The 21,184-nt window shown below is 42.6% G+C and overlaps 1 protein-coding gene across 9 annotated transcripts in view; it reads left to right on the forward strand.

Annotated features, from left to right (window-relative positions):
* The first annotated feature begins 20,874 nt into the window (after window positions 1-20,874).
* Window positions 20,875-21,184, forward strand: part of GSAP (gamma-secretase activating protein) — a 79,951-nt gene continuing 79,641 nt past the window's right edge. For 8 of the 9 annotated variants that reach the window (XR_006889789.1, XR_006889787.1, XR_006889790.1 and 5 more), the window contains exon 1: window positions 21,006-21,175. Coding sequence is in view for 4 of the 9 variants with exons in the window: in XM_046669851.1 (XP_046525807.1) it covers window positions 21,085-21,175 (91 nt within the window). In the remaining 5 variants the exon portion in view is untranslated. Of the gene's footprint in view, window positions 21,176-21,184 lie in introns of all 9 variants that reach the window. The other variant, XM_046669855.1, reaches the window with a different exon arrangement.

The raw sequence follows: 21,184 nt of genomic DNA on the forward strand, positions 1-21,184 counted from the left end.
TCCTATGTTCGTTCCTTATTCTGGTAAACCAACCCCACTTCTCTCCATTTAGCTGCTGACATTCAGCTCATAGTTCAAAATCCAGCTCAACTGCAACTTCTCAATGAAACACTTTGTAATTTCTCTCAACCGTGGTGATTTCTCACTCCTGCATATACACTGCGGTCTCTCTCTTGGCAGTTGCCATTTGTGCTAGCCTTCATAACAGATAAAACCCCAAATCTCAGTGGCTTAACATCATAGAAATACTCTTGCTCCATAATGACAGCGTGTAAGTATTCTTGTATTGCTGATGGGGGGGTGGGGGCGCTGTGCTTGCTGCAGCCATTTAGGAACCCAGGGTGATGGAGGCTCTGCCGTCGTTAACACAAGGCTCCCACAGCCGCCCAGGCATTGGAAGTTGGAGAAAGAGTGGAGAAGACACATCTGCTTCTTAGCCACCTCATCAGAGTAGGGACATGTCACAGCACTTTAGCTGGTGAGAACGAGTCACAGGGCTCTACGTTCGCCAGGAAATGTGCCCCCTGACTGAGCATCTGCATCCCGGGAACTACTCTACTCCATAGAGGCAAGCACAAATCTCTGAGGGGCAGCCAGCTCCTTTGTTACAACGTTACACTGTCCTGATTTCTGTTGCTGGTCTCCTTACAAGGAGGCTACAGCCCGAGCTGGATTTTACACTGTAACTAAAATTTCACAAATGCGTACAGCAAAATGAGAGTCTGACACTTAGTATATGCTCAGTGAATGTCTGTTAAATAACAGAATAATTTAGTCTCTTTTTTTTAAAGTTCCTAATTCCTAAGTTAAACAAGCAGGAGAAATAAAAAATAACAAATCCCCAGGGATTCTGTCTTTGTCCTTTTTATGGGCACATTTGCAGTGTCTTCTTTACTTCACACACAGAAAGTGAAGTTGAGCTGGAGTATCTTCATTTAAAGAATGATAATATTATTTTCAGCTTCAAAAACTATTTTCAACTGCTGCATCTTATTTCCCTTTCTTTTCCTAAATCTTTTCTTTTATAGAAAAATTGACACATAAACAAAAATAGAGTGAATATTATAACGAAATCCCATGTACACATCACCTGCCTTCAATAGTGATTGCCTCATGACCAGTCTTATTTAACTATATGCCCTACTCTCCTCTCAGACTAACCTTTTGAAACTAAACATAAATATCATGTTGTTTCATGTGTAAATATTTCCATTTGTATTGCTAACAGATAATGCCCCCCCAAAACCTCACAATACTGTATCTCATTTAAACAGTAACAATAATTTCTTATTATCCCTAAATAACCCAGTTAGTAATCAAATTTCCCCCATTTAAAAAAAAACAATTCACGTGTTCAAATCAAGATCCAAACACTACATTTCAAACAAACCTCTTAAATATTTTAAAAATTACCGTTTTTCTCTCCCTTCCCCATTTTTTTCTTGAAATTTATTTGTTGAAGAAACCGAATCATTTGTCCTACAACGATTCTTGCATTCTGGATCTGGCTGATTCGATCGTTTCTGGTTCCTATAACAGTGTAATGTACCTCTGTCCCAGCGTTTCCTGTAAACTGGAGGTAGGTCTGGAATCTTGATCAGCTTGAGGTTTGATTTTTCATCATAGGTGGGTTATGTACCTCCATCAGAAGACGTGTATTGTCTGGTTATCTCTCTTTTTTGATGTTAACAGTTATCACCGGTTTCAGAGTTGTTACCCTGATCCGTCAATTGTAAAGTTCTCCCTCAGCTTGTCACCTGTGGTCTTGGCCACCTCTGATGGTCATGACCTAGATCCATATTTCATTGTGCACATCTTACGTCTTTTTACAATAAGATCTGCCAAAGTTTTGAAATATTTTATTATTCCTTTTCATCGTATAGTATTAAATATATTTAAGACATTTAAATTTTCCCTTCCAATCATAATAATGGGATAAACAATTGTTTGACACTTAACAAAGTATTTTCACACACAGTATTTCACAAATATTATCTGACATGAAAAACGCCTTAGAGGTAAGCTGGCTCTGTGACCTTGGGCAAAGATCTTCATTTTAGGGATGAGGAAATAATAATAACCATCTCTCCGATTGTTGTGAACATTCAACAGGTTAAGTACATGCAAGCTGCTTAGCGCAGTGCTCACCGCGTCCTAGTGAGAGTGAAGTAAACATCTGGTACTGTTATTACTCATATTGTTGTGTTGCTATCTTTCAGTTTTAAGCTATTATGTGTTTTAACTAACTTTTTTTGTTTTTGTTGAGATTAGCAGGAACAATTTAATTACTATGTTCCCATACAATTTCATAGTCTCTGACCCCCGGTCAAAACCTTGATTAGCTTATATGTGATAGGAATGTAGCTTTCACTGTTGCTTACTGCTAAATATTACTTAAATGCTCTGTTTTCTTTATTTATAGGAGACCAAATAAGAATCATTTTCTACTCCCCCCAAAATAAAATAAAATAAAATAAGATGTTATTTAACTTACACTGTTAGGCTATCCATACCATGTTCTCCTTTATGAGAAGGAAAAAACAACACACTTTCACATATTTTATATGATAAGCTTTTAATGTTTTAGAATAAACCTTAACGTGGAGTAGTAGGGCTTAAGGGACCTTGCAGAGCCATCTCAGCACTTTATTTACAGGTGAAGAATCTGAGGACTAACCAAATTAAATGACTCATCCAGCTTGTCCAACTTCACGTGACCAACCAATGGCAGCACCAGGACCAATACCCAGATCTTAAATCAAAACCAGCCCTGATCTCCAGCCTCTTTCCATTATACCGCATGATGCTAAACTATTTTCGGTGTCCCTCCATCCGTACTCAGAACAGCACTCTACAGGCAACAAGGTCACTATTGGGGGTTAAAAGTGAGAAACATGAGCCGCAGGCTTGAAGACGCACAAATGTCAGTGGAAGCAAGTAAAGTGGAACCCAGGAACCCACCTCTGTTTAATGACACTTGAATAACAGTGGACTGTAAATGTTTGTAAGACTAAATGTATATAATGTGTATATACGTTAATGCCTAGACATAAAGAAAAATGACAGCTATTTTCCACTGACGCAGTATGCATAGTAGTACTTGTCTGGTTACACACAGGCATATATGATTGGTAGAAGTGCAAGGCAGATTTTATGTAATTTTTGACTCTTGGGGTTTTTTTTTACTTTTAATTGTGGAGAATTTTAAAGATGTACAAAAGAAGACAGGATAGTACAATAAATCCTATGTACACATCACTCAGCCCCCATATCCATTAACCTAATGTCAATCCTATCCTATCCCCTCCCTCATGCACTCCCCCCTTCTATTATTTTGCAGCAAATTACAGGTGTCATTTCATCTTTAGATATTTGAAGTGTATTTCTCTAGAAGACAAAAACACACACAAAAATAACCATGAGATCCATTATCACACCCAAAATCCTAAATATAATCAAATAGTCATTATTCAATTTTACCAGTGTCTCATAAACATCAACTTTTTTAGTTTCTTTTTTTTCCCAATTATTTTATTGAGGTCATGATGGTTTATAACATTGTGTAATTTCAGGTGTACATTATTATTTATCATTTTCTGTATAGATACATTGTGCTCACCACCGATAGTCTACTTTTTATCTGTCACCATATGTATGTGCCCCTTTTCATTTCTTTTTTTGAATCAGGATCTAGTCCCCCACATTGTGATTATTTCTCCTTAATCTATATGTTACTTCTCTCTTTCTTGTCTCCTTGCAATTTGCTTGTTGAAGAAAATAGATTTTCGGACCTATTGCTTTCTCCATAGTCTGGATTTTGCTGCTTACATGCCTGTAGTGTAGTTACGAGGCAGCTTTAAACATTAAAGCAAATGTCTGTGCACGTTATTATCAGGTTTCACCAAATTTGGCGGTATTATTTTGGGCACTGATGATAACAGCTGGAGGTCAGGGGAAACCGCATTGCTGGTGGATCCCAGCTGGCCGTGAGCACTCTGTGACGGGGTAAGGTGTGCTTGTCAGTGTGAGCAGCTGCTGCCAGGCTGAGAAAGCTTGTCTAGTGCCCCAGTCCTTTCCCGCTCTCTCATCTAAATTGTGCCTCTTGTTGTATGGTTTCACAGGATCCTCTGCTTTTCCTTTATGGCTGTTGTCATGACTGGTAACTGTAGTGGACTTTGACAATTTATGGTCAGAGAGGTCAGGGGTGCATGAATGTAACTTGTGTATAACTGAATTCTAGACAACCCACAAAGCATGGTTTCCAGCTGGCAGTGGAAAACATAAATGCGGCAATGCATGATAATCATTTCCACATTAGAACTTTTCCTCTTGTGACTAAGCACCAAGTCAAATTCAGTTCTTCTTCCTCTTCTCTTCTCCCTGGGCCAGGGTCATTCCATATATATGCTCTTCTTTACTCAGGCCTCACCTTTAACTGGGGCTCAAGCTATTTCTTCATCCTGCATTCATCCTAGATTCAGAGGCTTGTTGTAAAAACTCTGTGGTCAGTCGGTCCTCCAAACAGACAAGAAGAGGAGAGTCAGAGGAGGCAAGAGTGGAGTATAGATGCTAATGGATGCTGAGAAGGCAGCCCTGGCACCCTGACCCCCACTGGGGCGAAACCGAGGGCAGTAACTGCAATACCCAGATTCACTTAGCTGGACCTCAAGTTTGGAATAGCACCAGACACAGGACACCTGTGCAGCAGGGACTGAGCGAGTGCTGGCCCATGGGATGAGGGCAGCATTATAGAGCCCTGCACATGCTGGGGTGGTATGGGGAAATTGCTGAGAGGTTCTAAGTCCCTAAAGGATTTGAGGGTGGTGGCAAAATGGCAAGAGGTCCAGGGAGCCAAGAGAGACTGAGTGTGTGGACCTTAAGGCTGGAAGCAATGGCAGGGACCCTGGACACCAGCAATGGATGTCAAAGACCACGTGTGATAAGCTGCACCTCAGCTGATGCGACCACGCTACAGAAGCCCTCCGCCTTCTGATGCTGGAGGGTAGTTAAAGCCTCCTGGGGAAGTTGGCTCATCCTCAAGAAAAGGGGAAACAGAAGAAGGAGGAAGAAAACTCTGAATCAGAGTGAATATTTACTAGTTTTAAATGGAAAGAGACTGAGTTATCCTCAAGTGGCAAGACTTAGTTAATTTTCCTTCCATCAGCAGAAAGGCGACTCAAGAGCTAAGTTTGAATTCCATCACAAAAAGATAAAGGCACATTCCAGCACATCTGGGTTGAACCCTTTATACAACTCACATTTATGTGTTTTTTAAACGTTTATCTTCACCATATTGTAAGTTTCATGACGACACATACTACCTCTTTTTATTTTTATTCTGTATTTTAAGCACCTAACTCAGTGCTTAGCACCTGACAGATACTGAAGAATTTATTGAGTGAATATTAGACCCACACATCAGAGCTCCTTCCACAGCTCTTGATGCAGAGCAAGCGCATTATAAATGATCTTTTTTCTTCCTTCCCAGAAGACTGTATATTTCTTTGGGCACCGTCCATCTTGCCGTTGAAAGCCAATTCTGTCTTGGCTGGCTCTGAAGGTAAATCTGCTTTGGTTGTTTTACGGGAGCAACTTAAGAAACTGAAGACATAGTTTTTGTCTTCCCTGACCTTACTCTGCATCCAAAAGGTATATTGCATGCAGCAGTAGCCACAGCTGCAGCTGCCAAGGGTCTGTTCTGAGGAAGGTGCTGAATACTCGATAGTGACCGCCCCACCGCCAACATAGTCCTGGCCCCTTCATTCAACACTTTCTCTCCTTTCCCCTCCCAGGTTGAGATCTGGCAGTTCTCGTTCTCCTCTCCTTTTTCTGGGGCCCCTCTCTGGTCTGCTCTTCCCACTTTCAGGGCAGAACACCTGGCCAGAGTGGAGCCATGTGTCCTGAATAGTTCTCATTTCAGGTAGGGTCATCTTCTTCGGAAAAACCAAAAAGGAATTGTATAAAATATGCCCATATGCAATTTGATATCTATATCTTTAAATCCTTAATTTGTATTTTGCCTCATTTATAAAAGTATTTGAGATAAGCCTTAGTAAAACATTTGTTGTAAATAAATTCACTTACTAGTAAAAAAATCAATGAGCTCTGATCTTAACTTGGAAAATATGGACCCCATAGTACAGTATTCCTGAACTTGCCTGATAAGAGTGACCTGTGCGGCTTGTTACATACACAGATTTACTCAGCCCTTCCCTGGATATCGATTGGGTGGGCCTGAATTTTCTTTTTTTTTGCTTTACCTAATTCTTTTCATCTGATAACTTTAAGAAAAATTGCCAATGTACATAGCAAGGACTGGGATAATGAAGACGCAGGGGAATAGGGACACAAGTTGGGAGGGAGAGACAAAGGAATTTCTAAGTGAAAAGGAGTTTGATCCAGCACTCTTTTTTCTTTTCTTGGTACAAATCTATCTGTATGAATGCTGATAATCAAAAAAACGCAAGGCGTTGTGGAAAACTGATAATATTGATGGTGGCAAAAGATACGGAGCTATCAAAGTAAAAGAAATAACTAAAAATGATGGTCACGTGCATCAAACAGTGCTAATTACAGTCATTTCAATAATCTCCTTGCTGTTGTATCTTATTACCATTCAGCACAATTAAGTGTAACGTGAAATGCGTCTGATTAACTGAGCTGTAGGTTTTATTTGGTTGAACGGTAACTCGTCTTCTTCTGAATACCTATTTATATCTTTATATAATCAGTCTTCATAGGTAGTTGTATATGACTGTTTTACCTTTTCAATTTTAAATAATAGAAGGAAGACTGCACAGATAAGACCCTTTCTTCTTATTTTTTTGAAATTTGAGGCGAACACCTTTTAGAGTAGCAGGTCACCCATTTTATAATCTCTGCCTCTTTTGAGAATTTTGTATGGTTCTTCCCCAGGCCCCCTAGAATGGAGAAGCCCCACACTTCAAAACTTACTCCGCTCAGTAGAGAACAGTACTTACAGGAAAGGAAAACCCCAAGCCTTTGTGCTGCGAGGCCTCCACGCTCTGAGGTCTTAGTCGCTTTTCATTCTCGGTGGTCTCAAGACCCCAGGAAAGGAGAGTTTAGGGAGGGTGGTGTGCGAGGGGTGGGAATAATGAGGGCTCTGCGGAGCTGGATGCGCTGCTGCTGCAGGGAGACCTCAGACATGGGGGTGTGGGGGAGCCCGGTGGAAGTCAGCGGTCCAGAGACTTCCAGGCCTTCTGCGTTATGATCCCGTCATAGTGTCCATTGCTTAAAAGGTGACATTATTCAAACTAATAATTCCTAATGGACACAATCTTTGTAGTATGAATCTCTCCTTAAAACACGGCATGATATGAAAGAGGGTTTGGGGTACAGGTTTTTGGGCTGTTGTAATCCCCTCTCCCAAGAGTCTGTCCTCTATTGTTTCGTGTCACAATCTGGCTTCTGGCCAGAGACAGCATATTTTCTAAGCCTCTTGCACTGAAAACTATTGTCATTCAGAAAAACTCCCAGTTGCCCGGTACTTCCCAAACGTTGAGTACTTTTAGAGGTTTGCGGCCGTGCAATCGTGTCTATTCATTTAATGTTACCCCCTCTCTGTCGGCTTTTAGGAAAATGACAGAGTGGTGCTGGCTGAGCAGGTGCTGATGGAATTCAACTTCGAAGGACCTTGATCATATCGTCCGGAAAAATTAAATGTTGGCTTCCATAGACTTGCAGTGCTGCTACCCATAGTTACCAGTCTCATGGTTTCCTCTCTTTAGACGTCCCTGCAGAGTTTGGGACATCACTAAAGAAGGAAAAAACAATGCCTTCAGAGTTTGCCACAGCATATTGTCAGGAGTTGGAGGAAAATGGCGTTGGTAGGAGAGGCAGACTGTATTAGAATTATTTGGGTCCTTAGCTGGGTTTCCTTCCCGGCTGATTCAGTCCCTCCCTTTGTGTCTGTCTATCCATCCGTGAAGACGGATAATTACACCTGTTCCTCACTTGCCTCGGAGGGCCGTTAGGGGGATTCATTCTGAAAGTCTATAAAGCTCTTTGAGCCTGGAGAAGTATAATTACGAGAAAATATATTGTCACTGCCGTGGTCCTTGCACATCTTAAGTGATTCCAGTCACCGATATATTGATGAATACGCATTATCCAGTTTCATTCCATAAAAGTCGGCTCTTCGTGCGCTGTGAGTTTTCCCCAAAGTGTGTATGTCTAAAAGGAGGAAGTTGGAGAATGGATTATTAGCCACAAATGTAGGTTTTAAATAATCCATTTTCTTTTAACTCCCTTGTGTTCAGGCTTGACGCTACAGGAGATGAGCTAAAGAGATGACATGAAGTAAGCACGATCCCGTCCTGCACCAGGCAGGCTCTAACATTTTTCTGGCTCAAGATCAAAAGTGATCACTTGAGTCAGAAAAACTTTCTTCAGGTCAGAAACATTTTTTTTTTTTAAGTTTCCCTGTAAATCTTGGCAAATCACCTGGACCTTTTTAATTAATGTTTTCCTAAAGATTTGAAAGAAAATCAAAAGTAAATTGACGTAAATCTGTAATGTCAACTGTCAATTTTGTAAGAGGCAAGGCTATCAGAGATATATAGGAAACACTAGTTTCTTCTATATAGGTAAAAATCTACATAGGTAAAAATCATTTTACCTATTATTAAACTTGCAATGTCTTTCAAGAAGGAAAGCTGCAGTTGTTTCCTGAAAATTGCTCAAATTTCATTAACGGTGCTAAAGTTGCATCAACAATATGGGAAACAGAGTGAGAAAAAGTACAACAAGTATATGTAGACTCGGAAGTCCAGAATCAAACGATCTGTGTTTTCTTCTGTTCCACAGCACTCATCTCGCCCTCCTGTTATGAAAGTAAACAACCAATGTGTGTTAATGCCCTCTCTGTGCTGGAATGCTGGTGCTTAGGGGTGGTTCCCCAGACCAGCAGCATCAGCAGTGGCTGAGTACTTCTGTTAGAAATGCCAATCAGAAACTCCGGGGGCGGAATCCAGCCATCTGTGTTTCAACAAGCCCAGGAGATTCCCGTAAGTATTAGAGGAGCCTCTTGGAACTGGAATTTCACAGGGTCATAGCAAGATGGGGCCTGGGCTGGGCATCCTTTGGGCAGTATGGGTCGTGGCTAGACACAAAGAGCACAGAGCTCATCCTTCTGACTTCTTAGGGGGCTGCTCCTAAGTCTAAGAGAGCTCAGGACTTGTAATTCGGGAGGGGATTTAGTCCCCTGGGATTGAGATCTCATTCCAGATAAAATGCTCAAGTGGGAGACATTCCAACTTGTGGTTAATACCGTGTGTCCTGAAAACAAAGCTTTTCTCTATTGCTCTCATTACATTGGTTTATGGAGGTGGAGGAGGGCCCAAGTTGAAGAGAAAAGGGGCAGAATCCTGAAAAGGATTGGGTCCCTATCATTACCATCTCTTGTCTCTACTACCCCCTCCCACAACTCTTTTCCCCTTTTCCTCTTGACCTCCGTGCGTCCCACATGCTCTCTGGTGAGCATGGAGAGAGGTGAAGAAGTGAAGGTGAGTTATGAGCTAGAGATGGCTCAGAGAGAGCATGCCCCAGGCCAGTCCCCTCTGTCCCCCATTAACCTGAAGATTCTGATTCCCAGGGGCAAGTTGCTGACCGTAGCTCACCGTAGCTATTGGGTATCTGAGCGCCCTCCGTTCTCCCTCTCCCCAGACAAGGAGCATTTCCTGGAAGCAGAACTTGTCTCTCACTGAAACAGGACGTGACTATGAGGCGTGTTCCAATTTCAGTTGTTGGCGCCCCGGCTGCCAGGAGGAAGCCGCAGCCCCAGCCCCATCCTTGGTGGAGAGTGCCGGAGAGCGTGGCCGCTTCCTGAGGCCGGCAGAGCATTCCAATCTTCCTCACGCAGTCTTAGCCGTCAGACTGGGGACTAACCCTACTTGGAGTCGATATTCCTGCAAGAAACCTTCCCTTAGGAAGTTTGATCTTTGCCACATCACAGAGACAGGGAGAGAGTAGGCCTTAGTTTTCACCTGTGGGTTAATATTAATATGTAAATATATGAAAGAGAAAGCAGAAATTGAGTGGACCCAGCCACCTGAGACCTTGGGGTCTTTATTTATTCCAGTATTAATTGTTTTTATGAGAGGATTATTCAGCTGCACACACTGAAAGGACAGAGGACAGAAGGCTCCATTTACCTAGGCTCCATATAATCAAAATGCAAGGAGTTTTAGCATTTTTCTAACACCGAAAGAAAACTTGGCTAAGGTATTTTAAAGCAAAAATTAGCAACATTGCTTGAATCTTAGATTAGATAGAAGGATTTAACGCCCCTGAAAGAACTCTCAGGCATTTATCCAGTGGTCTGTGGGTAAACCTCCAGTCAGCTTTTTGAGGGGAAATTGGGAAGTAGAAGTGAATTGCTGTTTTTTAAAACTCCCTCATATTCCATAACCCACAATTCCATTTTCCTGGGGTGCTTTGTAGAATGTGTCTTATCCTGCTCTAAAGGGTGTCTTTCACTGTTAAAAGTTGAGTGTTTCCTTGGTGACTAGAGTGGCACTTTTTCTCCTGAGCCTGTCTCCTCGTAGGACCTTGGTGACAGGGGTTGGTGAATGGTTATCTTTCTTGGATTATCTTAGTGCTGGTATAGTTCAGAATCGTGGAACTGTTTATAACTAAAAGAGACTTTCAGGGATGACAGTCTGACTTCTTTTATTTTCAAACAAGAAAACCAAGTCCAGAAAGTTTGTGTGACTTGTCCAAGGTCACAGAGTCTTGCCCAAGGTCACAGGAAGGCAGCTGTGACAAGAATTCAAGCTTCTCCACTCTCAGTCAAGGACTGAGGACATCACCCTATTGCTTTGCTAGTTCTTTTGGTTTTTAATACCTGAAATTCTTTACCCTCTCGGGACTTGCCGGAGCGTTTGGCCAACCTGGTACAGATAACAGGCTTTTTCTCAAGCGATGAGGTTTTGATCCTATCAGAGAACACCCAGACGGGGAGCGAGCTCTCTGCTCCCAGGGGTGGACACAGATTAGATAGACATTTGGAAGGCTGGACGCCCGGAAGGAAAGGTGACACATTACAGGGTTCGGGCTGCCCTTATTACTAAGCATTCTGGTGGCGTTCTGATTCCTGATGGCATCCTGCAGGAGAGAGAGAGAGCTCTTTCCTATTGACTCTGATTTGTCTCCACAGTCTCTCTCACAACAGAGCCAGAGGCCAGTCTTGACTAAAAGGAGATAGATACAGATCGTCTTTTTAAAGAAAAATTTTGCAATGGCGGAGGTAGGCTCCAAATCTGGGAAAAGTTTGGTTTTTTGAGAATGAATACAAATTAAATGCATTTCAAAAAAATTAAATGAACGTAAGGGGGAACATTAATGGAACCCTCCATAAAATTTTAAAAAATCACCTACAAATCTCAATACGTCCACAAATTATTTTCAGAAAACAACAGGGGTTCTAAGAGACTGAAGCATATTCATTTTGATGAGTAACTGCTTGGGTCCTCTTGAATGTACTGGGCTAGTTTCTATTTCTCTGAAGTAGTCTTTATTATTTATTATTATTTATTTATTATTTATTATTTAGCATCCCCGCCCCCCAAAAGGTGCAGAGGTTTACTTTTTTTTTTGGCACAGTAAAATCTTTTTCAAAAATATTTTCTATGCTATGGATTTTTTTTGGTAATATCTCAGGTCAAATCATATTCCTTTTGTATATTATGATTCATGGTAAGATAAATAAAAAGTAAACCACCACCAAAATTTAAAAAGAAGCTGCTTAACGGAGATGATCTTTAAGTGGCTACTGAGTCAGTGTGTATTCATGGACCCTTGATCAGTGCTCGCAGGGACTGTTTTGTGCTGAGAACAAAGACACCAAAGAGATAGGGCCACTGGGAGGAAACTGGAGGGAGGGAAAAGGCTCCCCAGAGCCCTGGAATCGGGAAATTCCCAGCCCTAATTAAACCACAGCCAAGTGGAGGGAGAGCAGCAGAAACAAAATTCAGAACCGCCAACAGGTGCGAAAGGCAGCAAACGCACCGGTCTTAGCAAGGAGAAACATCTTTCATTTTCCATCACCTACAACGCCTTCTCAATGTAAAATCTTGTCCAAGAAAAGAGGTTCGTCTGATTCAACAGCTGAAGGACAGCCCGTCATTCCCCTTTCCTCCACAACTGACACTCACTGGAGGGACCCCAGAATCCTCTGAATTGGAGCGTTACATCGTACAGTAAAATATTTCATTTTAATCAAATTTATTTTCCTAGGGGCATTCAAAAGGGCACCCTAGCCCACCCCTTTAGTGATTTATTTATGTCGTTTTCATTTATTCAAGACCCTTGATTGACTGAAGCAGCTCCTCCAGGCACTGCCCCTCCAGAGGCGGTGACAATAGGTCTTCTGTGGAGGGAACTGCTGGGAACGCTTCAGCTTCAGTGAGGCAGCTTTCAGAGGGAGCAGAGCTGTGGGCCCCGCTGCCAAGATTTTAATGAATTGCTTCAGATATTCTCTCTCATGGCTTCCACTGTGTTTAGAAATCTGAAAGAGAAAAAAAAAATCTGCGTACAGAACACATGGCATTTGGACATTAAAAATCTGCTACACACACAAATATCTGTTATATATTTCTTTTTAAATGGCTAAGTGCTGTTCAGGAAATTTACAAAGAATTTCATGACGTCGGTGTGTGCCTTTTTTTCCTGAAAATGTTTCTGTAATAGATATTATTTACTTCTTACCATCAATTTCCCTATGAAACAAAGTCATATGCTTGCTCTGAAAAAAAAGCTTAATTTTAGTAACTTTTTTTTTTTTCCTGTGGCCAGTTAATGGAAGATTCCTATTAAGGAAAAAAGATAGTCACTTAAGAGGTGAAAATATAATTTTCCATCATGCTTTTCTTTTTATTTGACTATGGCTTATTTTGAGCCACTTTTGGGGAATTCACTTCATAGAGCACAACGCTAAGTTCAGTAACGTTTTTTTGTATTTCTTTAAATGCCTTTGCCTTTTCTGATAATTCAGTGTTTTAAATCAAAACGCGCCCATGTCACTATTTAAAGTTTGCTCTTAACACAGGAGAAGATAATAGTTCCTTTTACGGAGGGAAAAAACTTTATGAGTCTTCTGAAACATCACTTTTTCTGATAACACTTATGTTTTAAAAAATATTTTTCATCTTGAAACAATCACCAATTTACAGAAAAGTTGGGAATACTACACAAATAACATTTTTTTTCTGAACCATTTGGGAGTAATTGCTGATCTAATGTCCCATGATCCCCAAATACTTTAGTGTGTATTTTCTACAAACAAGAATGTTCTCCTATGTAAAACCACAGTACGACAGTCAAAATCAGGAAATTAATTTTGAGAGTTCACTCCTGCCAAGTCCTCAGACCCATTCACACTTATTCGGTTGACCCAATAATGAATTTTATAGCAAAATTATCCAGGTCCTGATCATGTGGAGCACTTAGCTGTCATGTGTCTTTGGTCTCCTTCTGTGGGGAACAATTCCTCAGCCTTTCAGTGGCTTTTATGACCTTGACACTTTCAAAGACAACAGTCCAGTTGTTTCGTAGAATATCCTTCATTTGGGGTTGTCTTATGTTTCCTCATGGTTAGATTAAGGTTATCGTTTTTGGAAGTGATTGTACCCTGTAATGTCCCTTTGTCCCATTACTGATGTTGTGTGCTTTGATCCCTTGGCTTAGGTAATGTACCCCAGCCTAATAAGGATTCTGTGGGGAAGTCCCTGGAAATCTAGATGCCCTGTTTCCCATCAAACTTTTTATATATGTTTTATGTTTATATATCCCTATGGTTTTCTGTCTTATTTAATAGGTTTGTTAAATTAATCAAACAAGGAGGCCATTAGCCTGAGGTCATTACCCTGATGCCATGGCAGCCTGTGTAAGCAAACCAAACTCTGAGCCTGTAGATGCCTCAAGGTTGTGAAATCGAATCCTAACGACAACCCATCATGAACAGCCAACCAGGCTTTAGGCTACAGCCAATCAACAACTTCCTTACTTTGCTTCTGCTTTTCATCTGTAAACAATTTTCCCCAGAGGAGCGCTTCTAGACGCTTCTGGGTTGGTGCTCCTTGATTTTGAATGGATTTGCGTTCAAAGAAACTCTTAAAATTTTAATATGCCTCAGTTCATCTTTTAACAGTTCATAGTCCTGTATCGTAGTTGTTTGTTCTGATGCTTAAATTGTCCCAGATTTGGCCTATCGGGAGCCCCTTCACAGTGGCCCCTGTGTCCTTCTGATGTGTCCCCATCATACTCGGAGCACGTTCTTGCTTTCTGGCGCTACGAGATGTTTCAGGCCCATCTTGTTCTTCCCTTGTGCTAGGCGTGTTAATTGATACCAGGGGTCTGGCTGCTCCCAGGCTTTCAGTGGACAGAACTAGGGGATATATACGCATATGCACACACAGCTAGACACGTTTACATCTGCACTTCTACCCATCTATCATCGTGATCTTCTCTCTATCTAATGAAAACTCTAAGCTTACACCAATACCTCCCGTTCCAATTCAACACTACAGAGTTTATTTTAGCTTTTTCCTCTTTTCTTGTGACACTCTTGCCTGCTAGTGAGAAGCATGGCTCACGTTATTCTTAATACATCTACTGAACTGATCAATCCCCATGTAAGTGGCCAATCTCCCATCTCAGCTGCCATTCCCACCCCTGTACGATACCCTCCACGAGCCACTTGAAATTGGATACCCCATGCTGGACAACCACCGCCCACCTACCTACCTACCAGGATGCCCAAATCACCCCGATTGGATTCAGACACCTCATGCTGGGTGACACGCCCGTTCCCCATGAACACGCTCTTCACCCTGCTTGGGCTCTGAAGTTCAAATTTTGGCCAACATCCTGACCTCAACCCCCACTGTGCAGATGCTTACCTTCCTTCGCTCCACCTGTCGGTTTTAGGATGGAATTGTTTAGGAAGAGAAAGGAAAGGGAATGAAGGGGGAAGGGAAGGGAAGAAGAGGCAAAAAGGAGGAAGGAGAAGAAGCAAGGGGAAAGAACAATATTGATGTTTAAATAAATCACAAGTAAGCAGATTAAGTTTCTATTAAAATGAGATCGTTGAAATAAGAAGAGAAGAATCTAAGATGCCACTTAGAAACGGAGTGCTTTCTGACTGGGATAGAATATAACAACTTTTTTTTTCCTGGTCATTATAATAATACCAAAATTCACGTAGTACAAGTGGCAAACCAAATGTCACATGATCATATATTTTTCAGATGATCTTTTCACATTTTGTACATTCCTTTGTTCTTCCTATTTGAGATACAGTAATTCCACCCAGTTAATATTTACTCACCAGCTAAACTTTAAAAGGAACTTGGGGAAGCGTTCTTGCTGTCAGAAATGTTTAGCGCCCTTTCCGACTGTTTCACCCAAATTCCCTATTCTCTGATTCAGTCAGGGATAATTCCTTTAAAATGGATTCAAACTGTTGTCTAGGCTATCTTGTCAAATGTCAATCCTTTGTCTTTCTCCAAATGCTAGGGCTGTCATTCTTCAGAACATTTCCTTAAAAGAACCATGTCACTCTTCTTTTCCATAAATTGCAGGGAGAGAGCTCTTGACCCTAACATCATAAATGTAAGCAAACATTTCAACAGTTACTCTATCAATCGCTGCTAAACACAGTGTCAGCTCTCTGAGCAAACATATAAAAGTACTATATGATGTCCCTTAGCATTCAGCGTCTTCAAGACTACACAGGACAAAAGTTGGCACAGGTTGTCAGGAAGATGATCTCTTAAAGTGTGAACAATAATTTTATTACCAAAATCAGAGGGAAGATAAATCTTTTAAATATCAAAGCTAGTTTTTAAAATTAAAAAATTAACGTGCCTAGGATTTAAAAAAAAAAAAACTTCAGTTATATTTCCCAGAGATAACAGTGGTTAACAGTTGAGACAGTCTTTGGAATTCCATTTGTAACTGGTAAGAAATAGAACTATATCTTTTGTCTATTTTTAAACATATCCAAGTAGGAGTCCTTTCTTACATGAAGAAAATGTGTAGGATGTCAATGTGCTTTGTTTTCATTTTTAGGCCAGAATTTAAAATACTAAGAAATGACTGAAAAACATCCTTATCATAACAGAATTTGGGATTGGTGACTTAGGGACATATGGTTGATCCACCTTGAACATCTTGGATATTTTTTACAATTCTTTAGAGAGGCCATATCTTTTTCCATCTCCTATTGTGTAGATCTCTTATACCCACTGGAGTCCCATTAAGTAAAAGTTTGAACTTTGATAAAGAAGATCTCCTTGATTTAGGATGCCCATTTATTTTATTAGGATCACTGTGCTGTGATGTGGACAGAACAGGTGTCTTTCAGAGGCCTCTCGTACCTCCATCCCCTTGCCTCCTGCATCTTGGAGTGAGTTCTCTGCTCTGCACCAAATCAACACAGGCTTGAAACTCAGTAACTCGGTCACAAAGAAACAGAGAAAGAAGGAAAACAACTCTTATTTAAAGCACATGGTAGCTGGAATGGTGCTTCTCAAACCTTAACGTTCACATGAATCACCCAGGGATCTTGCCAAAATGCCGATTCAGACTCAGCGCCTTGCTTCACCTCTTCCTTGCCTTGTGTTTGCATCTCTCCTGTGAAGTGCCAGCACTTCAATCTTTGCCCAGGCTCTGCTTTCTAGAAGTCCTGGGCTAGGATCCTTTTCCGTTTCCTAAAATCTCCTCCCTTCAGTTCCTGATTTCTGTGGTCTGCTACAGGAACTTGTGGCCCATGGCCTAGTTCTAACTTATGGAATCAGTACTCACCCCCATTCTAGACTTCTCTCCAGACCAGACCTTCAGCTCTGGGGGATCTGCACAGCTAGCCCATCCAGGCCTTCCCCACCTGGCCCTCTCTGGGGTGAAAGGTAGCAAGACACAGGTGGAAAGATCCTTGCGTTCAGTAGCAGACTTTGCTGTTCAAAGTGTCATCTGTGGTCCAGCAGCATCAGCATCGCCTAGGAGGCTTGTGAAGTGTAGCCCAGCCTGCTGAACCAGAATCTACAGTTCAACAGGTCCGCAGACGATTCGCATGCTCATTAAAGTGTGAGAATCCCTGAGTTGGGGTGTTTTTAGCAGAAGTATCTGAAAATCCATTTCAAACTGACTTATGTAATAAAGGAAATTTATTGGTTCATGTAATTGAAAAATCTGCTGATAGAATGAGTTTCAAGTGTGATCTGATGCAGAGGTTAAGTTTCAGGGCTCTGGAACTAACTCTTTTTGCTTATCTGGGCTTTTCTCCCCACAACCCTACTCCCTTAATATCCCTTTATTGTTAATAAGAACAATACAGAAATCTAGATCAATAAGTCCTAATAAGTGTTCAAAACCTCTTATGATCATAGCACTGGTGGAAGTTACCAAAATTTTGAAATGATAGCCCCTTAGAATTGAGACCCTTGGCTACCAGTAAAATAAAAATTGGACTCAACCTTGTTTAAACAATAGGGAAGTTTGTTATCTCTGCTATCGAAAGGCCAGAGGTAGGGCTGAGGCCAAGGATGATGTGCCAGGGCTCCCTTTCCCTGTAGTTCTCTTGCCCAAGCGTTGGCCTTCCCACCTCCAGATATATGAGAAAAGAAAACCAGTGTGTTTGATTCACTGTGAATCAGGTTTTCATTAACTTCTGGTGAACCTGTTTGTGACTGATGCCCATGCCCACTCCCAAATGGGTCACTGGCAAGAGGAAATATTACCACCTGATGGGGCAAATGGATTTGGGGGAGTTGTAATGACCACCACATTAAATATTTAGTTAAAAAACACATTAAATATTTCTACTAAAAATAAATTACTATGGGGAAGCAGCATTCTCAATATCTACATAAGAAGCCACCTCATGGTCAGTGCTTTAGCATCTTAGTTACAAACCTTAAAATAAGTGATTATTTCCTGGAAAGTGCAGAGGAACTTCCTGAGGTACCATTTAGATTCTGATGGGTTTTCTGGTAACCTCTACTAATTTTCATAAAAAAGTTCCCAGCTGTACTTTTAAAGGATTAGCCTCCAAAATGGGAGGTTTGGTTTTTAGTTGATTCACTTCTACTTAATTTCAACACACATGAGTTTATTAATAAAAGTGTTCTTTTAGCACATTTATTGTTCCACTGAATGCAAATTTCAAACCCAGGATCTTTAGTCCTTTCCTCAGACACCTGGCAGTTTTAGACTTTGGGATTAGATTCGTTAAATAGGCCACTTTCTAACTCCTTCAAAATCCACTTATAGAATTTCCCACTTCCAGAAGCACTTTCTTGGTCAGGAGAGTGGAGTAAAACTTTTCCTTTTAACATCCCTTTTAAATAAACTATTTTCATTTACAAATGATTCACTCAACCCACATTTCCAAGTCCTTTAGTTTCCTTCAACTCTAAAACTCATGATGAAATTACAAAGAACCCAGGCGATTTTGAGGAAACCATATGATCCCAGCTCTGTGGTTTCTCACCGTGGGCCCAGAATTCCACCCCAGGCAGGGAGTGGTATTCGGATAACGAGAAATCCCCAGGCTGTCAGGTAATTTGAGTCCTCTAACTCAGTTCACTGGACATAATCAGCACAAACACCAATAGCAGGGGCCTTGCGTTCTGAGTCGTGACTTTGTCATTAACTAGCTTTGCTACCTAAGGCTGGACTCTCATTTCACTTTTTTGAGCCTCAGCATCCTCATCTATAAAATAAAAGCCTTGATTATAAGACCTTTAAGTCTCCAACTCTACACTATGCTCTGATTTTAAGGACGATGATGGTTTATTCTTAAAATCCCCAAGAAGCAGAAATATTTCTACTCCGTCCAAAAGCCAGTTCTAGTGCTCAATGACTCTACGAGGCGGCTTTTCTTTTTTCCAGCTTTATTGAGGTGTAATTGATAAATAAAATCGTATATATGTAAAGTGTACAACTTGCTGATTTGATACACACACACACTGTGAAATTATTACCGCAATCAAGTTAACCCATTCTATCAATGAAGCAGCTTTTTAAATAAAGAGGATAGAGTCTCTTCTGTTTTCTGGAGTGGAAGGAAAATCCATCATCACTGAAACTCATTCATATACTACCCGCATGGTTTGGGCCACATCTTTCTCTGATCCTGGTTATTATTTCTCACCTTCTGTTCCTTTTTACTTATGTTTATTTTGAAGAGAATTTTTATGTGATCAGTGCTTGCTGAGGACTATAAAAATCAGTCGTGCTTGGCAGAAATAGAGGTTAACTGTGGGAAAAAAAAAGCCCTGGAAACTTACTGAATTTTTAAAATAGGCAAGTGAAGATGTTTCTGCATGACAAAGGGCAACCAGCGTCGTCCGATAGGAAACAGTCGTGGTGGCAGCTCTCCGCGCCCCCCGCGGCCTCCGTTTCATGCACTAGCAATACCAGCAGCCTCATTAAGCATTTCTGTTGAAGCTTCAGACACTTGACAGGCAGGAACATTTTCCAGCGGTGGTGGTGAGGTGTGGAGTTCCCCTTGAAAGGCTTCACTGCCTCAACTGGAGAAAGATGTCTGTAGGGCAGCCACGAGTTTCCTTTACCTTTCTGCAGAGTGGTGTTCAAACCTTAGCAAGCTAAGAATCCCCGAGGCTCTGGTTGAAATGCACTTTTCTGGGCCCAGGCCGAGGAGAGCGCGGGAGTCTGCTTCGAAAGAGAGTGTCCCTGATGACCCCAGGCAGGTAGTTTTCAGAGCCTAACTTAGGGAAACACACGAGAAAGCCTTCTTTCATCCATTACTGTATCGACTTATTCTTCGGTAAGGGCTGAGCCCCTTCCAGGCGCTCTGTTAGCCCCTAGGAAGAGGCAGGGGCGTGTGCCAAGACTCCAGACTCAATATTCACGTCTCAAGGCAGTCTGCGACTGTCAAATGAGGCGTGCCAGCAATACAGCTCCAGGAGTTCAGGGCTGGGAAGGTCGCCGTAGGCTGCAGCTCTGAGAAGGTCTGTGGATCCAGGTCGGAAGGGCCTGGTGACTTTTTTCGGAGGAAGGAGAGTGGAATCAGAGGAAGTCAGGTCAACCTGGAGCTGAAGTTCTAGGTAGAAAGGCTGGAAGGATGCGGTAAAGTGCAGACGCTTTATCCGGGGGGTCTCCAGCTCTCACTCAGGGTCTTCTGCATAGGGTAGTGAGGACAGCTTGGTTTTAGGGAGAGCAGTAATCTGGCGTTGGTGTTCCGGATGGACGGGAACCGGCAGTGCCAAAGGCACAACCACCACTGAGCTTACTGATGGTGCCCTCGCGGGAATGAAAACAAAGCTGAGCGGCGAGATTAAGAAAACGCTGCATTTATTTGCAGGGATGGGGTTGAGCAGGGGCCTGAGATGGCAGGTGCCCCTGGAAGAGCGAGCGCGCTTTTTAAAGCCCAATCACAGAAGGAATCCTAAACAATTCAGCTTTGTTGAAGCCAGGGTAGGGAACCGGAAACAGGCAGAGGACCTGTTTGTGGGAAGCTGATCAACCCTTTCCAGCGTCTCCAGTATCTCAAACTAGAGTCTTCTTCACACGCTCCCTCTGCTTACTACCTCAACATTCCCAATAAAACACCACCGTGAAGGTAGGCGGTATAGCCCCGAGACGCCACCCACTTCTGCCCCTGCGATGAACCTGAGCCATGTCGGGGAATCCAGCAAGTAATACCCCTCTCTAGCCAAGCGGATCCAAATTTTGCTGCACAGTGGATCACCTGGGGATTAAAAAAAGATGCCCAGCGCCCACACCTAATGCGCAGCAGAGTTTGGAAACCAGCGGTCTGGCCACATCTCCTCCACGGCCCTTAAAACAGACAAATCGCCCGCGCAAGGGCGCAGGTTGAGGGTTCGGGGCCTCGGTCCCCTGCCCGCCAGCCCTGCGCGCCCAGCCCGCGGCTCGCGCCGGGAGGAGGAGGCGGCGCTCCGGCCCCGCCGCCCGGACGCGCGGAACCGAAAGCGGAGGCGCGGAGGCGGGGAGGCGGAGGGGCGGGCGCAGGGGCGGCGGGGCGGCGCGCGGAGGCCGGGAGGGGCCCCGCAGCCCTGCAGCCCCGCCGGCCGTGCCCGGGCCATGGCGCTGCGTCTGGCGGCCGACTTCGACCTCCGGAAGGACGTGCTCCCGGGGCTGCGGGCGGCGGCGGGGGCCCGGGGCGGCGGCGCAGGTGCGGGCG

This window comes from Equus quagga, chromosome 8 (genome assembly GCF_021613505.1).
Source record: "Equus quagga isolate Etosha38 chromosome 8, UCLA_HA_Equagga_1.0, whole genome shotgun sequence".
NCBI lineage: Eukaryota > Metazoa > Chordata > Mammalia > Perissodactyla > Equidae > Equus > Equus quagga.